The sequence below is a fragment of the Aquarana catesbeiana genome, linkage group LG13 (assembly GCF_042186555.1).
Source record: "Aquarana catesbeiana isolate 2022-GZ linkage group LG13, ASM4218655v1, whole genome shotgun sequence".
NCBI classification, from domain to species: Eukaryota; Metazoa; Chordata; class Amphibia; order Anura; family Ranidae; genus Aquarana; species Aquarana catesbeiana.
Window position 1 is genome coordinate 125,125,531 of NC_133336.1, and position 24,493 is coordinate 125,150,023.

The following is a 24,493-nucleotide window of genomic DNA, read 5'->3' on the forward strand; positions in this document are numbered from 1 at the left end:
AGCCATTAACCACTTCCCACCCGGCCACTGCACATATACGGCCGGGTGGGCGCTCTCTCCTTCTGAGTGGACATTCAGGAACGTCCCTCAGAAGGAGTGGGATCGCGCGCGCGCGTGCCCGCGCAGCGGCGCGATCCCGATGCGCTCGTGTCACCCCTGACACGGCGCATCTCCGATCGGCAGGAGGGCTCTGCGATTGGCCCTCCTGATCACATGACGGCCGTGTCGAATCACAGCCGTCATGTGATGTAAACACAGAGCCGGTTGCTAGGCAATCTGCTCTGCTCTCCTCACACGGAAGTTGTCAGTGAGGAGAGGAGAGCGGATCGCTGCAGCCGGCTGGTGATCAGTGAGTATGAGCTGTTTTTTACAGCTTTTTACTCACTGATCACCAGTCTAGTGACCCCACACAATGTAAAAACACAAAACAAACACTAAGTAAACACACAATGTCCCCAAAACACGTCCCCAAAACACATGTCCCCAAAACACATGTCCCCAAAAGACATGTCCCCACATAGTAAAAACACATGTCCCCCACATAAGTCCCAGTAAAATAACATGTCCCAATGATTATCTGCACACATATGTCACCTGCGCACATCTGTACATGATCATTTGCGCACGTGTCTGTGATCACACGAACCAATTATTATACACTTAACGGGATTTTTTTTACCAAAAACATGTAGCAGAATATGTTTTGGCTTAAATTTATGACAAAATTTGATTTTATTGGATTTGTTTTAAAATAGAAAGAAGAAAATATTTTTTTTTTTTCCAAATTTCTGCTCTTTTTTCGCTTATATCGCAAAAAATAAAAAACAGAGTGGTGAATAAATACCACCAAAAGAAAGCTCTATTTGTGTGAACAAAATGATAAAAATTTAATTTGAGTACAGCGTAGCATGACCGCGCAATTGTCATTGAAAGTGTGAGAGCGCTGAAAGCTGAAAATTGGGCTGGGAAGGAGGGGGGCGAAAGTGCCCAGTATTGAGGTGGTTAAAGAAGAAGGACTCTTTTGCCTGATCTTCAGCAACGGTTTTTTAAGACTGAGTCCTTGTTGCTATGCAGGGCATGAACACACTAAAACTTGAGTCAAAGCGAGGTTCCGCTCAAAAATGGAACTTCCGCTTTTCGGATTCCTCCCCCCTTCCGGTGTCACATTTGGCACCTTGCAGGGGGGAGGGGGGAGCAGATACCTGTCTAATACAGGTATTTTGCTCCCACTTCCGGGCATAGATACCCGAGCCACCCACGGGTATTTACGCCACTTCCGGCGCCTTCTCCGTCCCCCCCCGCTGTCTTCTGGGAGACAAACAGGTCCCAGAAGACAGGGGGGACCAGTGGAATCGCGCAAGGCAAATCGCGCAGCACGAATCGTGCATGCGCAGTAGCGAACCAGGAAGTGAAGCCGCAAGGCTTCACCTCCTGATTCCCTTACCGAAGATGGCGGCAGCAGCACCCGAGAGCCGAGAGATAGATCGGCTTTGGGTGCCGACATCGCGGGCGCCCTGGACAGGTAAGTCAGCAGCTGCAGTATTTGTAGCTGCTGACTTTTAAAAAAAAGAATTTCGGAGGAACTCCGTTTTTAGTGAATTTTAACCACTTGCTACCCAGGCCAATTCTGACATTTTTCTCCTACATGTAAAAATCATATTTTTTTTTTTGCTAGAAAATTACTCACAACCCCCAAACATTATATATATATTTTTAGCAGAGACCCTAGAGAATAAAATGGTGGTCATTGCAATTTTTTATCTTGCACGGTATTTGCGCAGCAATTTTTCAAACGTGTATTTCTTGGAAGAAAAAAACAGTGAAAGATGATGTTACGCAGAGTAAATGGATACCTAACATGTCATGCGTCAAAATTGCAAACGCTCGTAGAATGGCGCCAAATTTCGGTACCTGAAAATCCCATAGGCGACACTTTAACGTTCGCAGTGATACCTCACATGTGTGGTTTTAACGCCGTTTACATATGTGGGCATGACTTACATATGCATTTGCTTCTACGAGCAAGCATGTGGGGACAGGGGCACTTTAATTTTTTTTTTTTATTGTTCATTTTTCTAGTTTGATGCTTTCTTTTTAAATTTTTTTTGATTACTTTTATTCCTATTACAAGGAAAGTAAACATCCCTTGTAATGGGAATATGGCATGACAGGTCCTCTTTACAGTGTGATCTAGGGACAATAAGTCCCCAGACCTCACCTCTAGACTGGGAAGCCTAAATTATTATAAAAAAAAAAAAAAATCTCGGCTTCCCAGCCGAGGCGGTGGCATTTTCTTCAATTGCAGAGGCCGGGTGTGACGACATAACATCGTGCTCAGCCTCCGAACGATCATAGAGACCCCAGGGACCATCTGGCCTGCCGGAAATCTCTAAGATCAACATCCAGCACCAGTGGATCCCTTCACCGGCTCACCGATTGGGTGAGTCGGTAGAAGCACCTGAGAGCGGCGGGAGGGGGGCTGGACAGCCACTATGATTGTTCTTATAGTGTAGGGAATCACTGGCTGTAAAAGAAGATATCTGAATGATGCCTGTAGCTGCAGGCATCATTCAGATATCACCACTCAAAGTCTGTGACGTCATATGACGTTGGGCGGGCGGCAAGCGGTTAAGCGTATTTCTACTGTTTACAGACCATAGGCTGTTTATTTGCTAGGAAGTAGGTAGCATTTGGCTTGTTATAGGTATCTGTATATCTGTCAGTCTTGTATGGTATTCCTAATATTGTACAAGATTTGTATGTACAGCATTTTTGTATAGTAAAAGCACATTTGTACACTGCAGATGTCTCAGTTTCCTTGCTTATACCGCAAAGTAACCTTGCTAGATAGATGCAAGCAAAACAATATTGTTCCCTAAAAAAGTCCCGGAGAACTTTCTAAATAGTTGTTGGTCAGACAATATTCAACAGTCCAACTTGGGGACTTTAAAGTCTATTACACCATATTGAAGACACCTAGTACCATACCTTTCAATTTTCTGAAATAATAACACCTTCTTGCACACCGTGTGTAGGCAAAGGATATATCCCTACCGCTGCCTTGGTTACATGGGCCACAAAGACCTAATGTGTCTAGAAAATTATTTTTCACATCTATTTTCCATTTATATTGGCTTTTCAAAATAACAAATGCAGCACTTTAGAGTTTGGATAAAAAGTTCAATGCAGAAAAACAATTTTGGTAGTAAAATAATTCATTTTAATAAGGAATGTATACATTGGACCAAAAAGAGGAATACCGAGACTGCACAAGGGACAGAGAGATTTGGTCTCAAAAGAAGGACAGTCTCTCCAAATGAGGGACAGTTGGGAGCTATGTAGTATATCAATTACTACATTTAAATGTTTCACCTACAGTATATTAGATATATAACAAAGAGAAACCGTCAGGGCTGGGTTCTCAGCCCTCCCTTCTCAATGCTCAGGTTGCTCAGCTATCGGTTTATTGCGAGCAATCATTGTTCCACAGTGGCTCACCTGGTGATCATTTCCTGCTCGTCAGTCCAGCCTACAGCCAGCCCCTTCTGGCTATTTAAACTGCCTTGTTCATTTCTTCTGTGCCTTCGCCTTGGTCAAACATTTCTGGAGCCTCTCTGCTGTGTTCCTGTTGAAGACTTGCCTGGCTGACATCCCTTATGGTTCCTGATCTTTTATGCTGCCTCCAACTATGCTGATCTCTGGCTTCCTGATTACTGGCTTGTTCTGACTACCTGCTTTGGCTACCATACCCTGGCTATGTTTTGACTATGTTTACTATGTGTACCATTTTTACCATTATATTAAAAAGTGTGATTTTAACTGTATTTTCTGTCTCCATCTGATTCATGGTTCCTGAGAGTAGGCAAAGGCCATGAATTCAGAAGATGCAGGCAATCCACCTAGTGGTAATATTTTTTTCCAGATTGAATGAGCAGGACCACTGCTTGGATTAGATTGCCATAGCGTTACAGACGCTCCTGGATCCTCCCACAGTGGGTGTTCCGGTACAACCTGTGTTGCAGGTCATCCCTGTTGCTGCTCCAGTCTCTGTGCAGGCACCCGCCTCAAATATTACTTCTATAAGAGGTATGTCTGGTTCCACTCCACTTCCCCAGCGATTTGGGAGCGATCCAGTTCAATGCAGAGGGTTTCTCAACCAGGTTGGGATATACTTTGAGATAATGTCCCAGGCGTTCCACACGGACAGAAGCAAACTAGGCTTCTTTATTTCTTTGCTTTCTGATAGAGCCTTTACCTGGGCAAACCCTCTATGGGAGTTGCAAAAACCTGTTGTCTTGAGTTACCCTGAGTTTGTGGCTTCCTTTAACAGAGTACAAGACCTGTTGCTAATTACACAATTGAATTCCGTACTCTGGCAGCAGAGGTCGATTGGAACAAGGCCCTCATGGCTGCTTTTTCTCATGGTCTCTCAGTTAACATCAAAGATGAGATAGCAGCCCAAGACATACCTACAGATCTGGAGAAGTTGATCACGTTTGCCATTCTCATTGGTCCAGACTCTGAGTGAGACCTTCCTTTAAGGAGCGCTTGAGGAAGCCTCCTGTACATTGGGCTCCGAGCTTTGCATTCCCACCCTTGCCTCCCTCACCTCCCATGCCTCCTGGTACTGAGTCCGCCAGTGAAATAGAACCCATGCAGTTGGGCTTTACACGTCTGTTTGCGGAGGAGAGGGCCTTTAAGAGGAGGGAGAGATTGTGCCTTTATTGTGGCCAGGCAGCCCACTTTTTGAAGTCTTGTCCTACCCGTCCAGGAAATGCCCACACCTTGAAGTCCTGTTAGACCTTAGGTGGCATTGTTACGTCCCCCATTATCCTGAAGGATAAGCCTTTAATTCTGGTTACCCTTTCTTGGTCTGAGTCGTCCATCAGGACACAGGCTCTAGTCGACTCTGAGGCTGCAGGCCTGTTCATAGATAGTGCCTTTGTGTCTAAGCATTCAATTCCGCCGCAGCTTTGTGCCACTCCACTTGCCATTGAGTCTATTGATGGGAGACCTCTACAGCCTGCCCTAGTGACTCATGAGACTGCTCCATTGACCATGGCCGTAGGGGCTCTTCACCATGAGATAATCCAATTCCAAGTCGTTTCACTACCTCATTACCCGATGGTTATCCTTGATTACAGGGGCACAACCCCTCTTTTGGTTGGCTTTCTGCTGAGGTTCTTTCCTAGTCGCCACAATGCAGTAAAACATGTTTTCAGAAAGTGGCTAAGGTCTTGTGCACCTCTTTAATCTCCTCCTTGCTAGAGGAGTAACGCAAATTTAGCGATGTCTTTGACAAAGGTCAAGCCGGTATTCTGCCTCCACACCGGTCGTATTATTGCGCAATTGACCTTACTCCTGGTGCCATGCCCCCTTGTGGCTGGGTTTACCCTTTGTCTGGAGGATAAAGCCATGGAGGAGTATGTTGCCGATGCACTTTCTCAAGGGTTCATCCTTATCTCCTGCTGGTGCTGGCTTCTTTCTTGTGAAAAAGAAGAGTGGTGAACTGAGACCATGTATCCATTATAGGGATCTCAATCGCTTCACGATTAAGAATGCTTATCCGATTCCGTTGATTACTGAAAATATTTGATCGCCTCAAGGGAGCAACAGTTTTCACAAAGCTCGTTTTGAGAGGAGTATACAATCTCGTGAGGATCAAGGAGGGCAAGACATTCCGAATACCTCGTAATGCCGTTTGGTCATTGCCTTGCTCCTGCAGTCTTTCAGGAATTCATCAACAATGTCCTCTGAGATATGTTGCAGCAATGTGTGGTGGTTTCGATGATATCCTCATATATTCTAAATCTCTAGAGAGCCACTACACAGATGTCTCCCATGTGCTACAATGGCTGAGAGATAATAACCTGTATTGTAAGTTGGAGAAGTGCAAGTTCCATCTTGAACAGATTATATTTTTGCCAGTTTTTCGATGGACCCAGAGAAACTATCTGCAGTTCTACAGTGGCCTCGACCCGTAGGTCTACGTCCACTACAACGTTTTCTTGGCTTTGCCAATTATTATTGGAAATGTATTCGGAACTTCTCTTCTCTGGTCAAACCCCTGACTGATATGACCAGAAAGGACGGTAACCCACAGAATTGATCTCCAGATTCCATTAAAGCCTTTGAGTCTCTCAAGGCTGCCTTTGTTTCAGCTCCTGTGCTGGCACATCCTGATCCTACGTTACCCTTCATCCTTGAGGTTGATGCATCTGAGAGCGCTATGCATCCTTCTGACTACTTTTCTAAGAAATTGTGTCCTGCGGATTGCAATTATGAGATTGGGAACAGAGAATTGTTAGCTATCTATTTATGCTCTGAAAGAATGGAGGCATCTCCTCAAAGGTACCACTGTGCCAGTCCTCATTTTGACTGACCATAAGAATCTCACATTCTTGTCTGAGGCAAAACGCTTATCTCCCAGAACGGAGCGATGGGCTTTTTTTTGTCAAGCTTCAATTACATAGTCTCATTCTTAACCGATACTTAGAATAAAAGGGCTGACGCATTGTCATGACAGTTTTCCTCCGCTTCCAAGATGGAGTCGGTTCCTGCTCCTGTGATCATATTCTGGCCACTGTTCACACTAGTCTCATTTCACCTTTGAGTGACAGAATTTTTGCCGCTCAGATCCATTCTCCTCCCGAGAAACCTGGTGACGGCTGCTTTGTCCCCGAGAATCTCCATACTGCTTTGTACTGCTTTGCTCCAGACTTACCATTCTCCCAAGGCAGCTAGCCACCCAGGGAAGAATCAACTCATGTGGGCTATTTCTCAACAATTCTGGTGGCCTAGTTTCCGTGCTGATGTGACCGCCTTCGTAGCTGTTTGTTCTGTGTGTGCTCAGTGTAAGACTCTACAACACCTTCCAGTGGGCCTCCTACAACCCATACTCAATGGAGAGAGGCCTTGAACCCACCTGTCTATGTTTTTTTTGTGGAGTTACCCAACTCCCAGGGCAACACAATTATTCTCATGGTGGTTGACTGGTTCTCGAAAATGTCTCATTGTATTCCATTGGAGAAGTTGCCCACATCCAAAGACCTGGCATCCATTTTTGCTCGGGAGCCTTTTCTGCACAGTTAGGAATTCAGCTTTCCTTCTCCTCTGCATATCACCCACAGTCCAATGGGGCTGCAGAACCAACCAAGCCTTGGAGCAGTTTCTTCATTGCTATATTTCTGACCACCATAACAACTGGTCAGACCTCTTACCTTGGGCAGAGTTTCCTCACAATAGTGCCATCAATACCGCTTCCCAATTGTCTCAGTTTATGGCGAATTATGGTTTCCAACCATCCATGTTGCCTGACTCGTTTGTTCCTCAAAGAATTACTGCATTAGAGGAACATCTCTGTGATCTTTGTTCCACTTGGGTGCAGGTCCAAGAGCCCTTGCAATGTGCCAGTGAGAGGAGGTACAGACTCCATGCTGATCGCAGACGCCTACCTGCGCCTTCCTACCAGTTTGGGGAGAGGGTCTGGCTGTCATGTTCCCTCACTAAAACTGGCACCATGGTTTATTGGGCCTTTCCGTATTCTCTGTAGGATCAACCCAGTGGCTTATGCATTAGACCTTCCTTCTAACATGTTTATTTTGAATGTATTCCATGTCTCCTTATTAAAAACTTTGGTGTGCAACCGTTTCACCACCTCTGTACCACGTCCTCGCCCGGTTCAGGTTGAGAACCATGAGTGTGAGATACAATCGATCATCAACTCCCATTTCGTGGGCGCATACAGTACCTAGTTCATTGGATAGGGTGCGGTCCGGAGGAACTCTTTTGGGTCTCAACCTCAGACATACATGCTCCTGTCCTCCTCTGTGCTTTCCATAGACATTTTCCCCTCAAATCTGGTGGCCCTCCGAGGGGGAGTTGTCGTTGAGGAGGGGTTACTGTCAGGGCTGGGCTCTCAGCCCTCCCTTCTCAGTGCTCAGGTTGTTCAGCTGTCCGTTAATTGCCATTGTTCCACAGTGGCTCATCTGGTGATCATTTCCTGCTTGTCAGTCCAGCCTACAGCCAGACCCTTCTGGCTATTTGAACTGCCTGGTTCATTTCTTCCATGCCTTGGCCTTGATCAAACATATCTGGAGACTCTCTGCTGTGTTCCTGTTGAAGATTTGCCTGCCTGACGTCCCTTCTGGTTTCTGATCCTGTCTGCTGCCTCCGACTACACTGATCTCTGGCTTCCTGATTACTGGCTTGTTCTGACTACCCGGTTTGGTACCGTACCCTGGCTATGTTTTGACTACATTTACTATTCGTACCATTTTTACCATTATATTAAAAGGTGTGATTTTAACTGCATTTTCTGTCTCTGTCTGATTCATGGTTCCTAACAGAAACTGTTTACCAATTATTCATTCTTACTGTACATAAGACAAACCTATTGTTAAATTTCCTAAAAGGTACACCGCTCAACAAAAATATATGGTCTATAAATGAGCACAGTACCAGCAGAGGCAACACCACCTGTTCTTCTCCAGTTGCTAGCATCAACTTACTCTAAGTAGTGCAGCTATAGCTGTACTCACTGTTCCAGCCATTCAGTTCCCTGAATCTTTTCCACTGCCTGCATGATACATCTGGTCTCTGCCACTTAAGCCACAACCAGAGTGGTTGTGGCTTAATAATGGAAAGGGACAGTCACATCTACAACATTAGGCGATTGAGAAAGTGAATCAAGGCAGCCAGGAGGTCCTGAAGAGTCTACTGTGCCAGAATAGCTCTTGGTACAGACCGGTACACACTGCAGTAGGAAGTAGGTTGCAGACACAAGGAAAATCTAAAAATAACTACTTCTAAAGTGCACAAAACCAATATAGCAATAACTTAGAAATAAATCATATATGATCAACTCATAATAAAAGACTTTATACACAATATACATCAAAATTCAAGGTAAATTGTTTATCACAAAATGTATAGTTGAAACTTGGATATAATAAAAGAGTAAACTTCAAAAAACACACAGTCAAGTCTACTTGTGAAGTCTTGAAAATAAGAGAAAATCAATGTGCAATAGTCATAAAACCACCTTGAAATCCTATACTCACAGTTGGTCCAGAAGAAGGCAAAAATAAACAATAAAGCATTATCCAATTTTCTACAGCAGGGAGAACAAATCCCTCCTTGTCCCCCAGGAGGCAATCAGATATCCCCTGGATCAACTACCCCTTGTGTTATTACCTATAAATGTTTATGTCCAGTTATATTTTGTGCATTTAGAAATGCATCCATTTCACTGAGCTGGCCGGAACTAGTTCCTGAGGGAGGCTAGTCCACATTTGCAGTTCTATGAAGAAGCCTTTCATAATGTGGAAGTTAAATCTCTTTTCCTCAAGATGTAAAGAGTTCCCCCTATCCTTGCTAATGACCAGAAAATGAATAATTCTATACCAAGTTCTCTATATGGACTACCTATATATTTACAGTATACATGTTGATCACTTTCCTCCTTAATCGCCTTTTCTTAAGAGAGAATACATTTAGTTTAGCTAATTTTTTCCTCATAGCTGAGCTCCTCAATGCCTCTTATCAGTCTGGTTGCTCTTCTCTGCACGTTCTCCAATTCTTCAATATCCTTTTTGACAACAGGTGCCCAAGATTTACCTACTTTAAATTATTGGAGAACCATCAGTGGGACACACATTAAAATTAAGAAGCAAATGCTGCGTACACACGATTGGAAATTTTGCCAGCAAAAGACTGATGAGAGCTTTTGGTCGGAAAATGCGACCGTGTGTATGCTCCATCAGACTTTTGCTGGCGGAATTCCCACCAGCAAAATATTGAGAGCAGGTTCTCAATTTTTCGGTCGGAAAAAGTTCCTATCCGAAAATGCGATCGTCTGTACAAATTCCGACATGCAAAATTCCTACGCATGCTCGGAAACAATTCGACGCATGCTCAGAAGCATTGAACTTAATTTTCTCGGCTCGTTGTAGTGTTGTACGTCACTGCGTTCTTGACGGTCGAAAGTTCAGAGAACTTTTGTGTGACCATGTGTATGCAAGCCAAGCTTAAGCGGAATTCCGTCGGAAAAACCATCCAAGTTTTATCCGACGGAAAATCCGCGTACGCGGCATAAGAGTAAGTTCCTCCTAAAAGGTGCAATTTTGTTTTGTGCATTTTCTCTGTGACTTGACCTTCCCATTGTGCACCCCAACTACAAAGTATATATTGATTGAGCTTCATGCCATTTTTTTTATTTAACTCTTTGTACGGTATATATTCAGCTGCCATGTTTGAATTTGAAATTCTTGTGTGTTCCTGGACCCTTTTAGCAGGAATGTGTTCACTTCCCATTAACCTTGCTATTAATTTATTTTTGTCTATGTATGTCCTAGTGCAAACTACTCTCAAAGATTAGCATAGCATCATACTTTACACTCCTTGGTGTGGTTTGTGGGTTTCACACTTATCTAAATTAATCAAAGAGAATCTGTGGTGAAAAAAAAACCTGATGTATGTATAAACTGCAGAAATTGAATGGGAGTGCCAGAGCTTTGCTGGTCGGAACTGGCCATGAACCACCAGATTTGGCCATAAGGATTGGGAAGCTGTTGCATGTATGTTAAAGCACATCTAGGTGTCTTCACTTTATACCTGCAGCTGTTTTTCTTTCATGTCATATTCCCTTAAAGTGTTTTAGCTTTGGAATTGTACAGCAGGTCATGTAACCAAACTGTAGTTTTAACACATCAAAAACTGAACTAAATTTTCACTATAATTTCCTCTGTGTTTAGAGGCACTAGAAGTACAAGGATCATAGTGACGGTGGGCAACAGCAAGTTTGGGCTTTCCCCTATATACCTTCAATATAGTTTTCATTGAAATGGGAAAATCTCTTAATTTCCCTCACCCAAATTAATCCCTAATTTTATACCTTACGTAAAGTTACAAACTGGTTTATAACTATTTAGAAATCATGGCAAAAGCTTTTCACCAGGAATTACCAAGTCCAATACTGTAGGCCTTGTAAACATTGGAATTGGCTCTGGTTTGTAGTTTAAAAAAAAATACAAAAATTCTGTACATTAGAGAGTAAAACTCACCATTTGCAAGACTTGCACCACCTCCTGGATGTGTGAGTTGTTTATTTCCTTTTTTAACCTGTAAACATATAAAAAATTATATATTACCAATTTTGCAATTACTTCTGAATGTTACTTAACAGCAACAAATCAACTTTAATTTAAGGTAATTTCTAGAATTTCTTCCACTGGTTTTTACTGGAGTCTTCCAGCAATATAATAATAGGAAGGAATTCCAGAAACCCAGACTATACTTTTATAGATATATAATTTATTATTATAATTTTTTTTAATCCCCTTTAACATTTTAATTAATTGCAATTCATTTATAACCCTAAATAATATGTATAGCGGTTTTGTCACAATTTCTTTACTTATGGTTGGTGTGACAATAATGAGGTCTGGTGAACACCAAACTGTGTGGACTGCAGAGGGTAGTCATCAGTGGAGGCCCGTGCATTGTGGGGCACAGGCGCTGCCCCCCCCCCCCCCAACACCTCCGCCACCCTCCTTATTCATGTGCCTGGCCCCTATCAGGACGCCGGACACATGAAATACTATGGCGGGGATAGGCGGGGGCTGTGTATTTTGAAGCACATGATTAGAACCAGATGCTCTAATAGGCTTCAAAACAGGGTGGGCTCAGGGTGCCAAGCACTGCGTCCCGATACCACCCTGTTGTGTGACATAGCGAATACATTTTCGCTATTTTCACATTAATGTTCCTCCCTGCCAATCAGGAGGCAGGTCAGTGAGACCTGTCTCCCGACTGGCCAAAGCATTAGGCGATTCTATTGGATGCCTAAAGCTTTGGCGGAAGTGGAGACACGGCGGAGGAAGCCTGAGGACTGGAGCCGAGTGGACACAGGAGTCGCCGCTTCCTGCCACTACAGAAAAAGAGGAGGAGAGCCCTGTCACTCCAAGAGAGGAGCAGAGCCCCGCCACAGGAGCGGTAAGTGCCGCCGGACCGGCCACGCGCGGGGGGGTTGGTTAAAGAGACAGCCGGGTGATGCACCTGGCTGCATATGATGGGCACAGTGGTTGCACATGATGGGCACAATGGCTGCACATGATGGGCACAGTGGCTTTATTTGGTGGGCACAGTGGCTGCATATGATGGGCACAGTGGCTGTATTTGATGGGCACAGTGGCTGCATATAATGGGCACAGTGGCTGCATTTGATGGGCACAGTGGCTGTATTTGATGGGCACAGTGGCTGTATTTGATGGGCACAGTGGCTGCACATGATGGGCACAGTGGCTGCATTTGCAGGGCACAGTGGTTGCAATTGATGGCACAGTGGCTGCATATGATGGGCACAGTGGCTGCATTTGATGGGCACAGTGGCTGCAATTGATGGCACAGTGGCTACATATGATGGCCACAGTGGCTGCATTTGCTGAGCACAGTGGCTGCAATTGATGGCACAGTGGCTGCATTTGATGGGCACAGTGGCTGCATTTGATGGGCACAGTGGCTGCATTTGATGGGCACAGTGAGGCTGCAATTGATGTTTTTTTTAAGTATTTTTCAGAATGTTTCAGTTTGTCTGCGCCCCCCCAAAAAAATTTTGAGCACCAGCTGCCACTGTTAGTCATACTGAAAATCACTACAGGTCCATATGGAAACCTGCCCACTTTGTCCACTACAGTGGCTGCATTTGATGGGTACAGTGGCTGCATATGATGGGCACAGTGGCTGCATTTGATGGGCACAGTGGCTGCATTTGATGGGCACAGTGGCTGCAATTGATGGCACAGTGGCTACATATGATGGCCACAGTGGCTGCATTTGATGGCACAGTGGCTGCATTTGCTGGGCACAGTGGCTGCAATTGATGGCACAGTGGCTGCATTTGATGGCCACAGTGGCTGCATTTGATGGCACAGTGGTTGCATTTGCTGGGCACAGTGGCTGCAATTGATGGCAAAGTGGCTGCATTTGATGGGCACAGTGGCTGCATTTGATGGGCACAGTGAGGCTGCAATTGATGTTTTTTTTTAAGTATTTTTCAGAATTTTTCAGTTTGTCTGCGCCCCCCCAAAAAATTTTGAGCACCAGCTGCCACTGGTAGTCATACTGAAAATCATTACAGCTCCATATGGAAACCTGACCACTCTGTCCACTACATTTCAATGCTGAGAAATCTTCATATCTACACAAAATCTGACACTTATAGATGTGCTTGACTCCTGAGATCCCTACAGTTCTTATGTATTCCTCCTGTTGACCTTCTCCCTTTACAGGATATAGTAATCATGTGGAGGTCAACAGATGGAACCAGTGAGAGCTGTGGGGGTCCAAAGAGATAAACATTGAAGAAGTGTTAGTGTCAGAGCGACTTTACATGAGGATTTGAAAATGCCTCTACCATACAAATGTGACATATATTTCACACAATGGCATGTCCGAAAGAGGCTATCGATCCCAGAGGAAAATTCAGGCAGCTGCGGGTTGTGCCACAATGGGGCATTAGAAGAGAAGACCCTGGAGCAGCTAACTGGGTTATATGAAATTGTATCGTCATTGACAAAAGTTTCATATTATCCTGTAATAGAGGATTCTGCAGGGACTATGCCGTTGTTCAATTATTCATAGGATGTATGGATTGTGGCTTCCAAAACAGTAGCTGCATTATTTGTTTTAGGGAAGGACCACCAGTGGGTGTGGGTAAGTTGTGAAGCAAAGCACCAAACCTGGAGATTGGGTAGCACTAAACCTCCTTCTGACATCAGTAATTGTAAAGTATCTTTTGCTATATTTTGCAGATTTACCTCAGCAGATGAAAGACAATAGTATAGAGACAAGTTCTTGGAAGCAAAAAAGGAAACGTAGCAAAAAGATCATTTTAAAAATATTTACTCTGCCCATTATAGTTAAAGGTAATTTAGACCACATGCAAAGGATAGTCTTAAAGGGGTTGTAAACCCTCATGTTTTTTCACCTTAATACATCCTATGCATTAAGGTGAAAAAACACCTTGTAGTGACCGGCCCCCCATTTTACTTATCTGAGCCCCATATTTCCCTCAGCAGGGACACGCTATTCCTCTCTCCACGGGGTCCCCGCTCTTGATTGGATAGATTGATAGCAGCGCAGCCATTGGCTCCCGCTGCTGTGGGCACCAGGGGGCGGGACGGAATCCGGCATTTGTGTCTGTGGATGCAAATGCTGAACTCAGCAGCTCTGCCACAAGGTAACCCCAGAAATGGACGATCTGGGCCACTCTGTGCAAAACGAGCTGCACAGCGGAGGTAAGTATGATATGTTTGTTATTTAAAATGATCCTTTGCAATCACTTTAAGTTTAGCAATAAGGGGGACTAAACTGTTCTCAATATAACGTTGGAAGGGTTGTTGGACAATACTACCCAAGTATCGAAAGCTATTAACAACTTATAGTGAACAACTTGGGATGTGTAGGGAAATTCCCATATCTAGAGGAAAAATTATGGATTTTTCCCAGTTTACACAGAATCCAGAGAAGTGGCCGAATTCCTGTATAGTAGTTAACAATCACTGGAAGGGATGACTGTGAGTCCGCTAAATAGAGAATCATATTGTCAGTATGAAGGGAGAATTTTTCCTCTAGTCATCATTAATAGCAAGACCCTGGATACTCGAGTTAGAGAGCAACAGTTCTGCAAATGCAGTGTAGCTGCAGCTTTCCTGTGGGTTTGCTGCGCCCAGCCATAGACATCTATTATATCCTGCGGGTTTGGTGCACTTTCTGAATGCAGGATTTTTGGTGCACTTTTAAAAAGTGCACCACACCTGCTGGATATAATAGAGGTCTATGGCAAAGCGCAGCTAACCCAGGAAAGTCGAAGATGCACTGCATTGCACCCACAGTGCGGGTAAACCACAGCACATTAGGGTGAAAGCAGCCTTATAGGTGGCTCAGAACAGTAAGGGTTTACTTACATTTGCAGCTTGGGGATGGTAAAAACACGTAGTTAAGACATTTTTTCCACCCACACCCCGTTTAGCTGCAGTGGCCAGGGGTGTGCACATGTTGCAGCAAGAGCTATACATCCTGTCATGGTTGGTGGGTGTGGCACCTGCCAAGCATGAACTATTCAATTGAGTGAGACTGGTCTGCAAATGCCCTGAAACCTTGTGCAGTACAGCAAATAAGATATTAAAGCAGGCAGCGTGGTGTTGCTTTCTCACCACCAGCTTTAACCCCTTGGACCCCCCGCTGAAGCATACAGTTGTGGGGAGTTTGCAGAGTGGCCCCATTTACTTGACTGGGTCATGATTGGCAGGCTGTAGCACCCACCAAAAACAAAAGGGGATTTAATTCCCACTGCGGCATGTGTACACCTTTGGCTACTGCGTCAGCAGCTAAAGGGGGTAGGGATTGGGGATGGTAAAACCGCAACTCAACAGCAGGGTTTTACCACCCCCCAACTGTATGTGTGAATGACCCCTTAGGGTGCCACTGCTGAATGCAACTAAGGGCTTGTTCACAAATGTGGCAGGCACTGATGCACCTCTGCAAAACAATCCGAGTGTGTTTGGCAGGTGGTAAGGAGGCGATATGTTGTCCTCTCCCAGCTCCTCCACCCGCCCAGCCGACCATATCATCCTATCAGCTGAACAGGGGGCAGGAGGAGCTGGAGTGGAGAGGACAAACTGCCAAAGTTGTGTGGCACCAGAGCACAAACATTGGTTCTGCTAAAACCTGAAAATGCAGCTTCTGGTAAAAGACGCAATATTGTCAAAGGGAGGTCTCAAGTGTTGATCAGGCTATCAGTTAAATCTTTTTTTATAAGTAAAACATATTATTAACTAGCACTGAGCACAGTCTATGCCCTGCCAAAGGTAGGAGCCCTAAGCAGGGGAGGCAGAGATTAGAATGCGGAGAGAGGAAAGGGGGGGGGGGGCAGACTGCAGGGGCACTGCGATGGAAGAGGCTGTGATTGCTAGGGGCACTGTAATATAAAGGGAACTGCATTGCAAAGGGGCACTGTAATCAATACAGTGCCCCTTTACAGTGCAGTCCCCTTTATATCACAGTGCCCCCTTTACAGTGCAGCCCCCTTTACATCACAGCCCCCTTTTACATTACAGTTCCCCCTTTACAGTGCAGTCCCCTTTACATCACAGCCCCCTTCTACATTACAGTACCCCCTTTACAGAGCAGTCTCCTTTACATCACAGTGCCCTCTTTACAGAGCAGTCCCTGTTACATTAATGTAAAGGGAAACTGTCAGGTAAAGGGGACTGCACTGTAAAGGGGCACTGTAATGTAAAGGAGGGCTATGCTGTATAGGGGGGCTGAGAACAGACTCCATGAATATCCTATCCCCTGACCCGTTCACCAAACACCCCCCTGGTCCCTGGTAAAATTGGCTGCCATGAAACTGGTCCCTGGTGCCAAAAAGGTTGGGGACCTCTGCTTTAGAATATTGTTGTAAAGTCCTGGTATTTTAAATGAAGCTCTGCTTTTAATGTGTGAATTCCTGCTTGCCCTGACATTCCATTTTTGTTTGAGAAATGTTCAGAAACGGTAAGACACAAAAATACCTCTCTTGAGCAGCTTTATCCATTGTATTCTTACTCATTGCATCAAGCCTCTCCAACCGCTTCATTTCCAACTTTTTCTTCATCAGTTTAGTGTCACTGTGAAAAGATATATCAATGAAATGTATAAATTTGCTGAAATTTTCACAACACAACTGTCCATGGGCTACTAACATTAAAATGACTCCAAGATGTTGCTTTATATTTGGGTTTAGGCTGCATTGCTTTCTATCTAAAAGTGAAATGTTCTGACATAAATGTGCATTTGTTTCTCTAGATCTAATACAAGTATTGGTTTTTTATTTGAAATCTAATATATCACCTTCCTAAGGTTCCATAACTCTTTCATTTAATTGACTTTCAGATACATACACCGATCAGCCATAACGTTATGACCACCATTTATATATTGAGGAGTCCCCCTCTTTTGCCACCAAAACAGCCTGGCCTGTGGAGGCATGGACTTTGCTAGACCTCTGAAGGTATGATGTGGTATCTGGCACCAAGCCGTCAGTAGTAGATCCTTTAAGTCCTGTAAGTTGGGAGGTGAGACCTCCGTGCATCAGACAAACATTCCACAGATGCTTGATTGGATTGAGATCTTGAGAATTTGGAGGCCAAGACAACACCTCAAACTCGTTGTGTTCCTCAAACCATTCTTGAACCATTTTTTGCAGTGTGGTAGGGTGCATTATCCTACTGAAAGAGGCCACTGCCATCAGGGAATACCATTTCCATGAAGGGATGTACTTGCTCAGCAACAATGTTTAGGTCGGTCCTACGTGTCAAGTAACATCCACATGAATGTCAGGACCCAAGCTTTCCCAGGAGAATATTGCCCAAAGCATCACACTGCCTACTTCAACTTGCCTTCTTCCCATACTACACCCAGGTTACCTCTCTTCCCCAGGTAAGCAACGCACCCAACACATGTAAAAGAAAATGTGATTCATCAGACAAAGTCAGCTTCTTCCATTGCTCCGTAGTCCAGTTACATGGTTACATAGTTAATCAGGTTGAAAAAAGACACAAGTCCATCCAGTTCAAGCAGTTCATGTGCCCATTATAGGCACTTGTACACTAAGGTATAAAATAAGCCTACAGAGCACACAGGAAAAACTGCAAAACGCTTCACATTTTGCTGCCATTCACAAAATAATACTGCAATCTAAGCACTCATGTGTACCTGGTTCAAGAGAATTAGGTGGAAACAGTACAACTTTCTGACTAAGTTTGTGTGATAAAGTTACATAATATTTCCTGTGCTCCAGGCAACTTATTGCCATTACTGATATAATTTTAATTTTCTGGTCAAAGAAAAATCAGTATAGTTAAAGCCACTGAAATCACCGGAAATTCAGCTTGGAGTGGCTAAGGTGTGTCTATAGGACTAAAGCTGTCCATACTCTAATGTATTTTCAAACAAACATTTGTACAAACATTCTCCATACATTTGATGATATGATTAATGCTGTTCAAAAGTACTTCAAATTCTGCTTGCTTTTAACACTGAATTGTGGAATGAATGGCCTAACCGAGTGAAAACTAAATACACTTACAAATTTGTTTCTTCGAGAAAAATTTTCCATCCTGCTTCAATGAATTTTACCATCAAAAACAAATGCCAATTTGACCCCACTAATGACTAGAAAATCAAATGAACGTTCTTCAAATTGAAAAATTCAAACAAAATTTTACTAGTAGCTGACCTTCATGTATTACAATCAACAGCCTAGTATTAGTTGAGCCCAGAATCAGGTGTGGACAAGAAGGCAAATGAGCACAAGTAAATATACAAGAATCTGCTCACAACGTGCATGTGCTGTGTGCATTTCAATAAAAATAAAAGTAAATGGTAGTGTTTCCTACAGTGGTGTGGCAAAAATGTCTTTAAGAATATATATTGCTGAAGATCACTAAACAAGTAAATAATTACATATAAATTTATATATCTAACCTTTTAAAAGGTATATATTAAATACAGGTGCATATGCTTATAACCCATATAAACATAACATATCCACACTTGTTGTGTCTAAAAAACAAAAAATATACCAGGTAAAAAAACATATAAAGAATATATAAAAAATCTAAAATAGATAAAGTCCAGATTCCAAATATATATAGTTGTGTGTATAGGTGAAAACGAGGGTACAATCCAATTATCAAATAATGTGATGAGAGTGACAACAATCTTCATAAGTGACTCCGTGCTTGCAAAAGTATCCAAGTGACTTTAGGTGCTCCCCCTCAAGGGTCCCTACTCACCGCATCCCATCACCCCTACAGGGGTAATGCGTATGGTTGTTATATTTTAAGGCACCCGTCCACCAGGTCATCTGCTTTGTAGATCTCCAGCCATAATTTCCTGGATTCCTGGTAGCTGGGACATGATCAGTAGCTTTATACACCTCATATGAAATAATAAGGATAGGCTCCCATAGTGTAGTGATGTTTAAAGTTCATCCGTTTTATTAAGAACAATGGCATATAAAAAAAGAGATAAAATTGCAGCGTAACAGTGTGCGGCCACCAACGACTGCTGGTGCTAAACCGCAAGTGAAAAAACACAAGGAAACCCGAGATGTGGAGCAGCAGCGGCCCGCTGCGTTCCACCTGCGCTCCAACCTCTCAAGTTCTAGGTAGTGACGTAGTGTGCGTGGCTCCGTCGTACGCGTTTCGTCATTGACGTCCTCAGCGACCGAAACTTGAGAGGTTGGAGCGCAGGTGGAACGCAGCGGGCCGCTGCTGCTTTTCAGATATATACCATAGTATACGAACTCTATAACTTTCCTACAGACCAAGGCTCCATGCACACTAGCATTTTTTATAAGCTCAAAAAACGCTACAAAAAAATATATACTTAATAGTGTTTTTGTGCCGGCTTCTAGTAGCATTTTAGTAGCTTTAAGAAGCTTTTAGGAGCATTTAAGAGCGTTGGCGTTTTATTAAGTTTTTACAGTACATGGAAAAACAAACTGCTCAAAAAAAGCTGTTAGGAGCTACCAAAAACTCTACAAAAACAATTTTTTTCTGCTCCTAGATGCTAAAGCTTAAAAAACGCTAATAGCCTAAAGAAGTGTGCATTAAACACATAGGATAACACTATTAGCATCTAAGAGCAGAAAAATAAATGCTAATAACAGCTTCTAGGAGCTTAAAAAAACGCTAGTGTGCATGGAGCCTAAATAGTATACACTGATTTGGGTTATTTTCACCAAAAAATGTACCAGAATACATTTTGGCTTAAATTTATGAAGAAAGATTATTGATTTGTAAAATTATATAACAGAAATGTAGCAAAGTCCTGGGCCACTTTAGGCCTAATGGTGACCTCTATAGTCAAGGACAGCTGACATCCTTCTGTGTAGAGTGGGTTACAAGGCATGGTGGGTGTAATGCAAGATAAACGGTGGGCGCCAGACACTTTTTGAATGCAAAGAGATTTATTGTCTCTTAAACAGAACTGGGGGAGAGAGGGTTAGGGCTAGGACACCCTTGGGTAGATGCAATGTTAATCGGCAGACTCAGAGACTTCTATAGGCAGACAGCTATACAGATGTAGGCCTCCAGTCGGACAACACCTCTGTATAGGTAGGACGCAGTCTCCTATGGCAACAGTCTTGTAGAAATTACTAACTGTAATTGTATCCAACTATTTGCAACACGAACAGTTCTCAGCTTACCCCACAATCATTTACTGTGGGTCTTCACTCAACGAGCTCCCAGTCTCTCTCACTAGACTTCAGATCCAATAGCCACTGGATCCCGTGAGCTCTTCCACTGTTAGCACTCAGTGTCTTCCTCAAACGTCACCAACGCTTCCCTGGCTTGGCACTCACAGATACTCTTCTATCTTCACCCCCGCTGACTTGCTGGGTCTCTGGCTTGGCACTCACTGGTGCTCCACAAGCGTCACTTCTGCTGTCCTGCTGGGTCCTTGACTTGGCACTTGCTGAAGTTTTGCCACTTCTTTACCGTCCCCGGCTGGCCAAAAGTCTGCTCTGGTACTGGCCTCAGCTTACTCACAGTAGTCTCCGGTAACAAGGTGGATGGACCCTTAGTGGCGACAGCTTCCCCTCTACCTCCGACCATGACTGGTTCCCCGGCCTGTGAAACCGTCACTTCTGGTTGGACTACAAGCCCACAGTCCCAACCCTACGCTTCTCTCCTGCTTCTGAGTAGGCCTCAGACAGATTAGCAGCCAGATGTCCACCCAGACAGCCGTCCAGGTGGCACAGAACCACGATCACCTGACTCCACCCAAATAAATAGGCTCTCCCAGCAGGCCAAGGGACCCAAGAAAATCCCTGCGCATTGGCTGAGACACCCCATTCATTCATAATCTGCCCTTATCTTATCCAGTGTCACCAGCTACCAGGCCACCTAGTGCCAGAAGGGAGAAGTGCAGCAATTCCAGAATTAGGGAGAATTCAATTGATCTCCTAACAATTGGCCAAGGCAACCATTGCCTGGCAATTAAATTTACTAGCAGCCCTGCCTAAACATCAGGGTGCTACAGAGACAAAGAAAAGTGTCTTTTTTTAAAATTTTCGTTTCGTATTTTTTCGTTTATTTACCAAAAAATAAAAAACTCAAAGAAAGCTCTATTTGTGTGGAAAAAAAATGATAAAAATGTATATTGGGTGCAGTGTTGCAATGGCCGTGCAATTGTTTTTTAAAGTGTGACAGCGCTAATAGCTGATCATTGGCCTGGGCAGGAAGGGGGTAAAAGTGCCCGGTATTGAAGCAGTTAAAAAAAGGATATATGGACATTTTTTTTTCCTCCCATGTATCCCAATAATATTCTATCCTGAAGAGTGCATTTGATAAAAGTTTATGTAACGCAGGGGTTTACCAAAGTCACCTTATTGAGTAATGTGGTGCTCCTTAAGTAAGGGAATGGCTCCCTCTAGTGGCCGCTACAAGTTTGGCATGAACTTTTCTCTATTTTAGAAGCAAACAACTATGCATTATGGGCTGTGTAGTTTAATGAGCAAAATGACTCATGTGTTTAACTCAGTCTGGGGTGGGTCTACTGACCCACAATGCCCAGTTCACCTACCCACAATGCTAAGTCACAGAACAGCCTGCTGGGTAAGCAGATAAAAGGGACAGGTGTGGCATGTTTCTGGCCTCTTGGGACGCCATTCAAAACCTGCTTGCAGTGAGGTCTGCATGTGTCCAGGAGACTGTGACCTGTAAGGCACTGAGCTGAATCGTTTGGCCTCTGAGGAGTTCCAGAGCACAGTCAGCTGGACCAGCGTGCGGATAGACCGGAGAACCCAAGATTTCTAGAGGTTTCCTGCATTACAGTCATCAGCCATCAAAAGGAGCGGTGCGGTGTGACAACGCCAGCTTGGATCAGACTGAGATATCAGGAAAGGCCTTACAAGCATCTGGGCCTGTTGTGGTGAGCGGGCACTTGCCCAGATCAATATAGTGTACTGTTAACTAAGTGTGTCAGCTATAGACTGTTAGTGAGACTTGTAGTCCCACAGAAGTGATCTCACTTATCCTTAGGCTGCAGACAGTGGAACTTCAGGGTTGCCTTCCCTGTGCTGTAAAAGTTAATGCTGCATTACCTCCACTGCTAAGGAGAAAGTATTACAAGTGTCTTCTGTTTGCAAGTACACAATTATCAGCGCATCACTTATCCTACATTCTGCTGTCTACTTGTTTCCCTGTTGGATTTACAAATGCTGCAGTCTAATATCCTGAGCTAGCGAAGATCAAGAAGACAAAGGGACATTTATCATCTTCTACAAAGTACCATAGTTCATTTTGCATTGGGAACATTGCATTACAACCTAGGGGGAGCTCTTGAGCATAGGATCTATGTATTGCGTTGTATTGCTGCATGTTCATAACAGTTATTGCAGATTTGGTGTGTATGCTCTGGGGTCAGTGGGAAGACGCTTAATATAAGTGTTTGAGTATATTGAGCGTCTGTCTTACTGTGCGCCTGTCTGCATATACATCCTTATGGTGATCACTGAATGTTCAGTTTCATATACACATTGACTGTTATCTATTGTCATTCTCTATACTTAAGTTACCACAGTGTTTATTGTGCTAGGTATTTTCTCAGTAAACTTCTTATATGGTTAATTGACAATTGGTGTGAGACCTCATCTATTACTGCAACCGGTGAAGTGACGAATTCCAAAGCTACGGTAAATACCGTATTTATCGGCGTATAACACGCACTTTTTTCCCCTTAAAATCAGGGGAAAATCGTGGGTGCGTGTTATACGCCGATCCCCGCTAATTGTGATCTATCGGCGGCGATCGCCGCCGACATTCACATAGCGTGCCGTTTTAAATATGGCGTTTTAAATATGGCGCTGCAAAATCACAGTGACTGCTCGGAGCCGAGATACACATAGTTGAGTGTATTCGGCTCTTTCCGGCGCCGCTCACAGTCACGCCCAGTCCCGCCATTGGACCTGTGTTATGTCCATCATAGGGCGGGACTGGGCGGGACTGTGAGCGGCGCCGGAAAGAGCCGAATACACTCGACTATGTGTATCTCGGCTCCGAGCAGTCATTTCGGCGGTGCTCGTTCAGCTCCGCCGAGTCCCTCCGAACTCCGCGGCGCCATATTTAAAACTGCATGCAGCTATGTGTATGTCGGCAGCGGCGGCGGCGGCAAGCATGGACACTGGGGGCAAGGATGCACTGACCACTGGGGCAAAGCTGCACTGACAAGGCTGCACTGACAAGGCTGCACTGGGGCAAAGCTGCACTGACAAGGCTGCACTGACAAGGCTGCACTGGGGCAAAGCTGCACTGACAAGACTGCACTGGGGCAAAGCTGCACTGACAAGACTGCACTGGGGCAAAGCTGCACTGACAAGACTGCACTGGGGCAAAGCTGCACTGACAAGACTGCAATGGACACTGGGTCAAGGCTGCACTGACACTGAAAAGGCTGCAATGACACTAACAAGGCTGCAGATGAACACTGATGAGGCTGCATTGATGGGCATTTTAATGTAAGTTTTTTTCCTTAAACTTCCCTCCTAAAAGTTTTTTTTCCCTAAAATTCTCTCCTAAACTTGGGGTGCGTGTTATACGCCGGCGCGTGTTATACGCCGATAAATACGGTATACTGTATAGAGTACCATTACTGTGTTTCTCTTTACTGTTAGGTCTTACACCAATATTACCATACAGGTGTGCCAGAGGGGTTGAGACTGTTCTTAGGGTTGATAGGCAGAGTACAGGATTAAACATTCATCAGCAGCTCCTACGGGGGTGAGTGCTTCAGTTATAACTAAAAATTAAACTTAACATGAATTAAGGGCATGTTACCCTTTGTCCTGTTTTGACTTCCGTTTAATGTGATTTTCAGAAGTATATTTCCCAGTTTAAACAACTTAGAATCTTCCAGCCTCTGTTTAAATTTGATATACAGAAAATATGAAGGACTAAGCACAGTCACCGGTAATACAGAGGCATATGAGGATGTCAGCTGTCAAACGATGATGAGAAATCTGCTTATCCATCCTTCTTTTACCACAAATCCCAATCCCTTTGCTTTTAAATGGAAGTACAAGGCAGAATTGTTTTGTAATTCATCAAAACAAAGCTATATCAATGGCTTCAATCTGTCCAACCTCAGAAATTTCCTATTGTTCATAATGGTCCTGAATGATTAAATATATATTTTCTTAGATTAAAAACCCTTGTCCATAATTAATAGTTACACAGTCAGGTTGAAAAAAAAAAAAACACAATTCCATCTAATTCAACGAAAAATGCATAAACAGAAAACCTTCATATCTACTATAGCTCTTGCCCAGAGAGTAAAGAATGTAAAACAATTTCATGGCTGCAGTGGCAGCTATGAATTTGTTTTTTTTTGTTGTTTTTTTTGTTCAGCTGACTCCTGGCTGTCATGCAGGGGCGTCGGGAGG

General features: G+C 43.9%; 1 protein-coding gene across 1 annotated transcript in view; it reads right to left on the reverse strand.

The window, feature by feature from the left end:
- The window catches only part of PLCB2 (phospholipase C beta 2), a 405,331-nt gene that overhangs the window by 26,068 nt on the left and 354,770 nt on the right, over positions 1-24,493 (reverse strand). Inside the window, exons 29-30 of the mRNA XM_073609959.1 lie at positions 16,575-16,670; positions 11,064-11,121 (exon numbers count right to left, since the gene is read on the reverse strand). Of these exons, the coding sequence (XP_073466060.1) occupies positions 11,064-11,121; positions 16,575-16,670 (154 nt within the window). The remainder of the gene's footprint in view (positions 1-11,063; positions 11,122-16,574; positions 16,671-24,493) is intronic.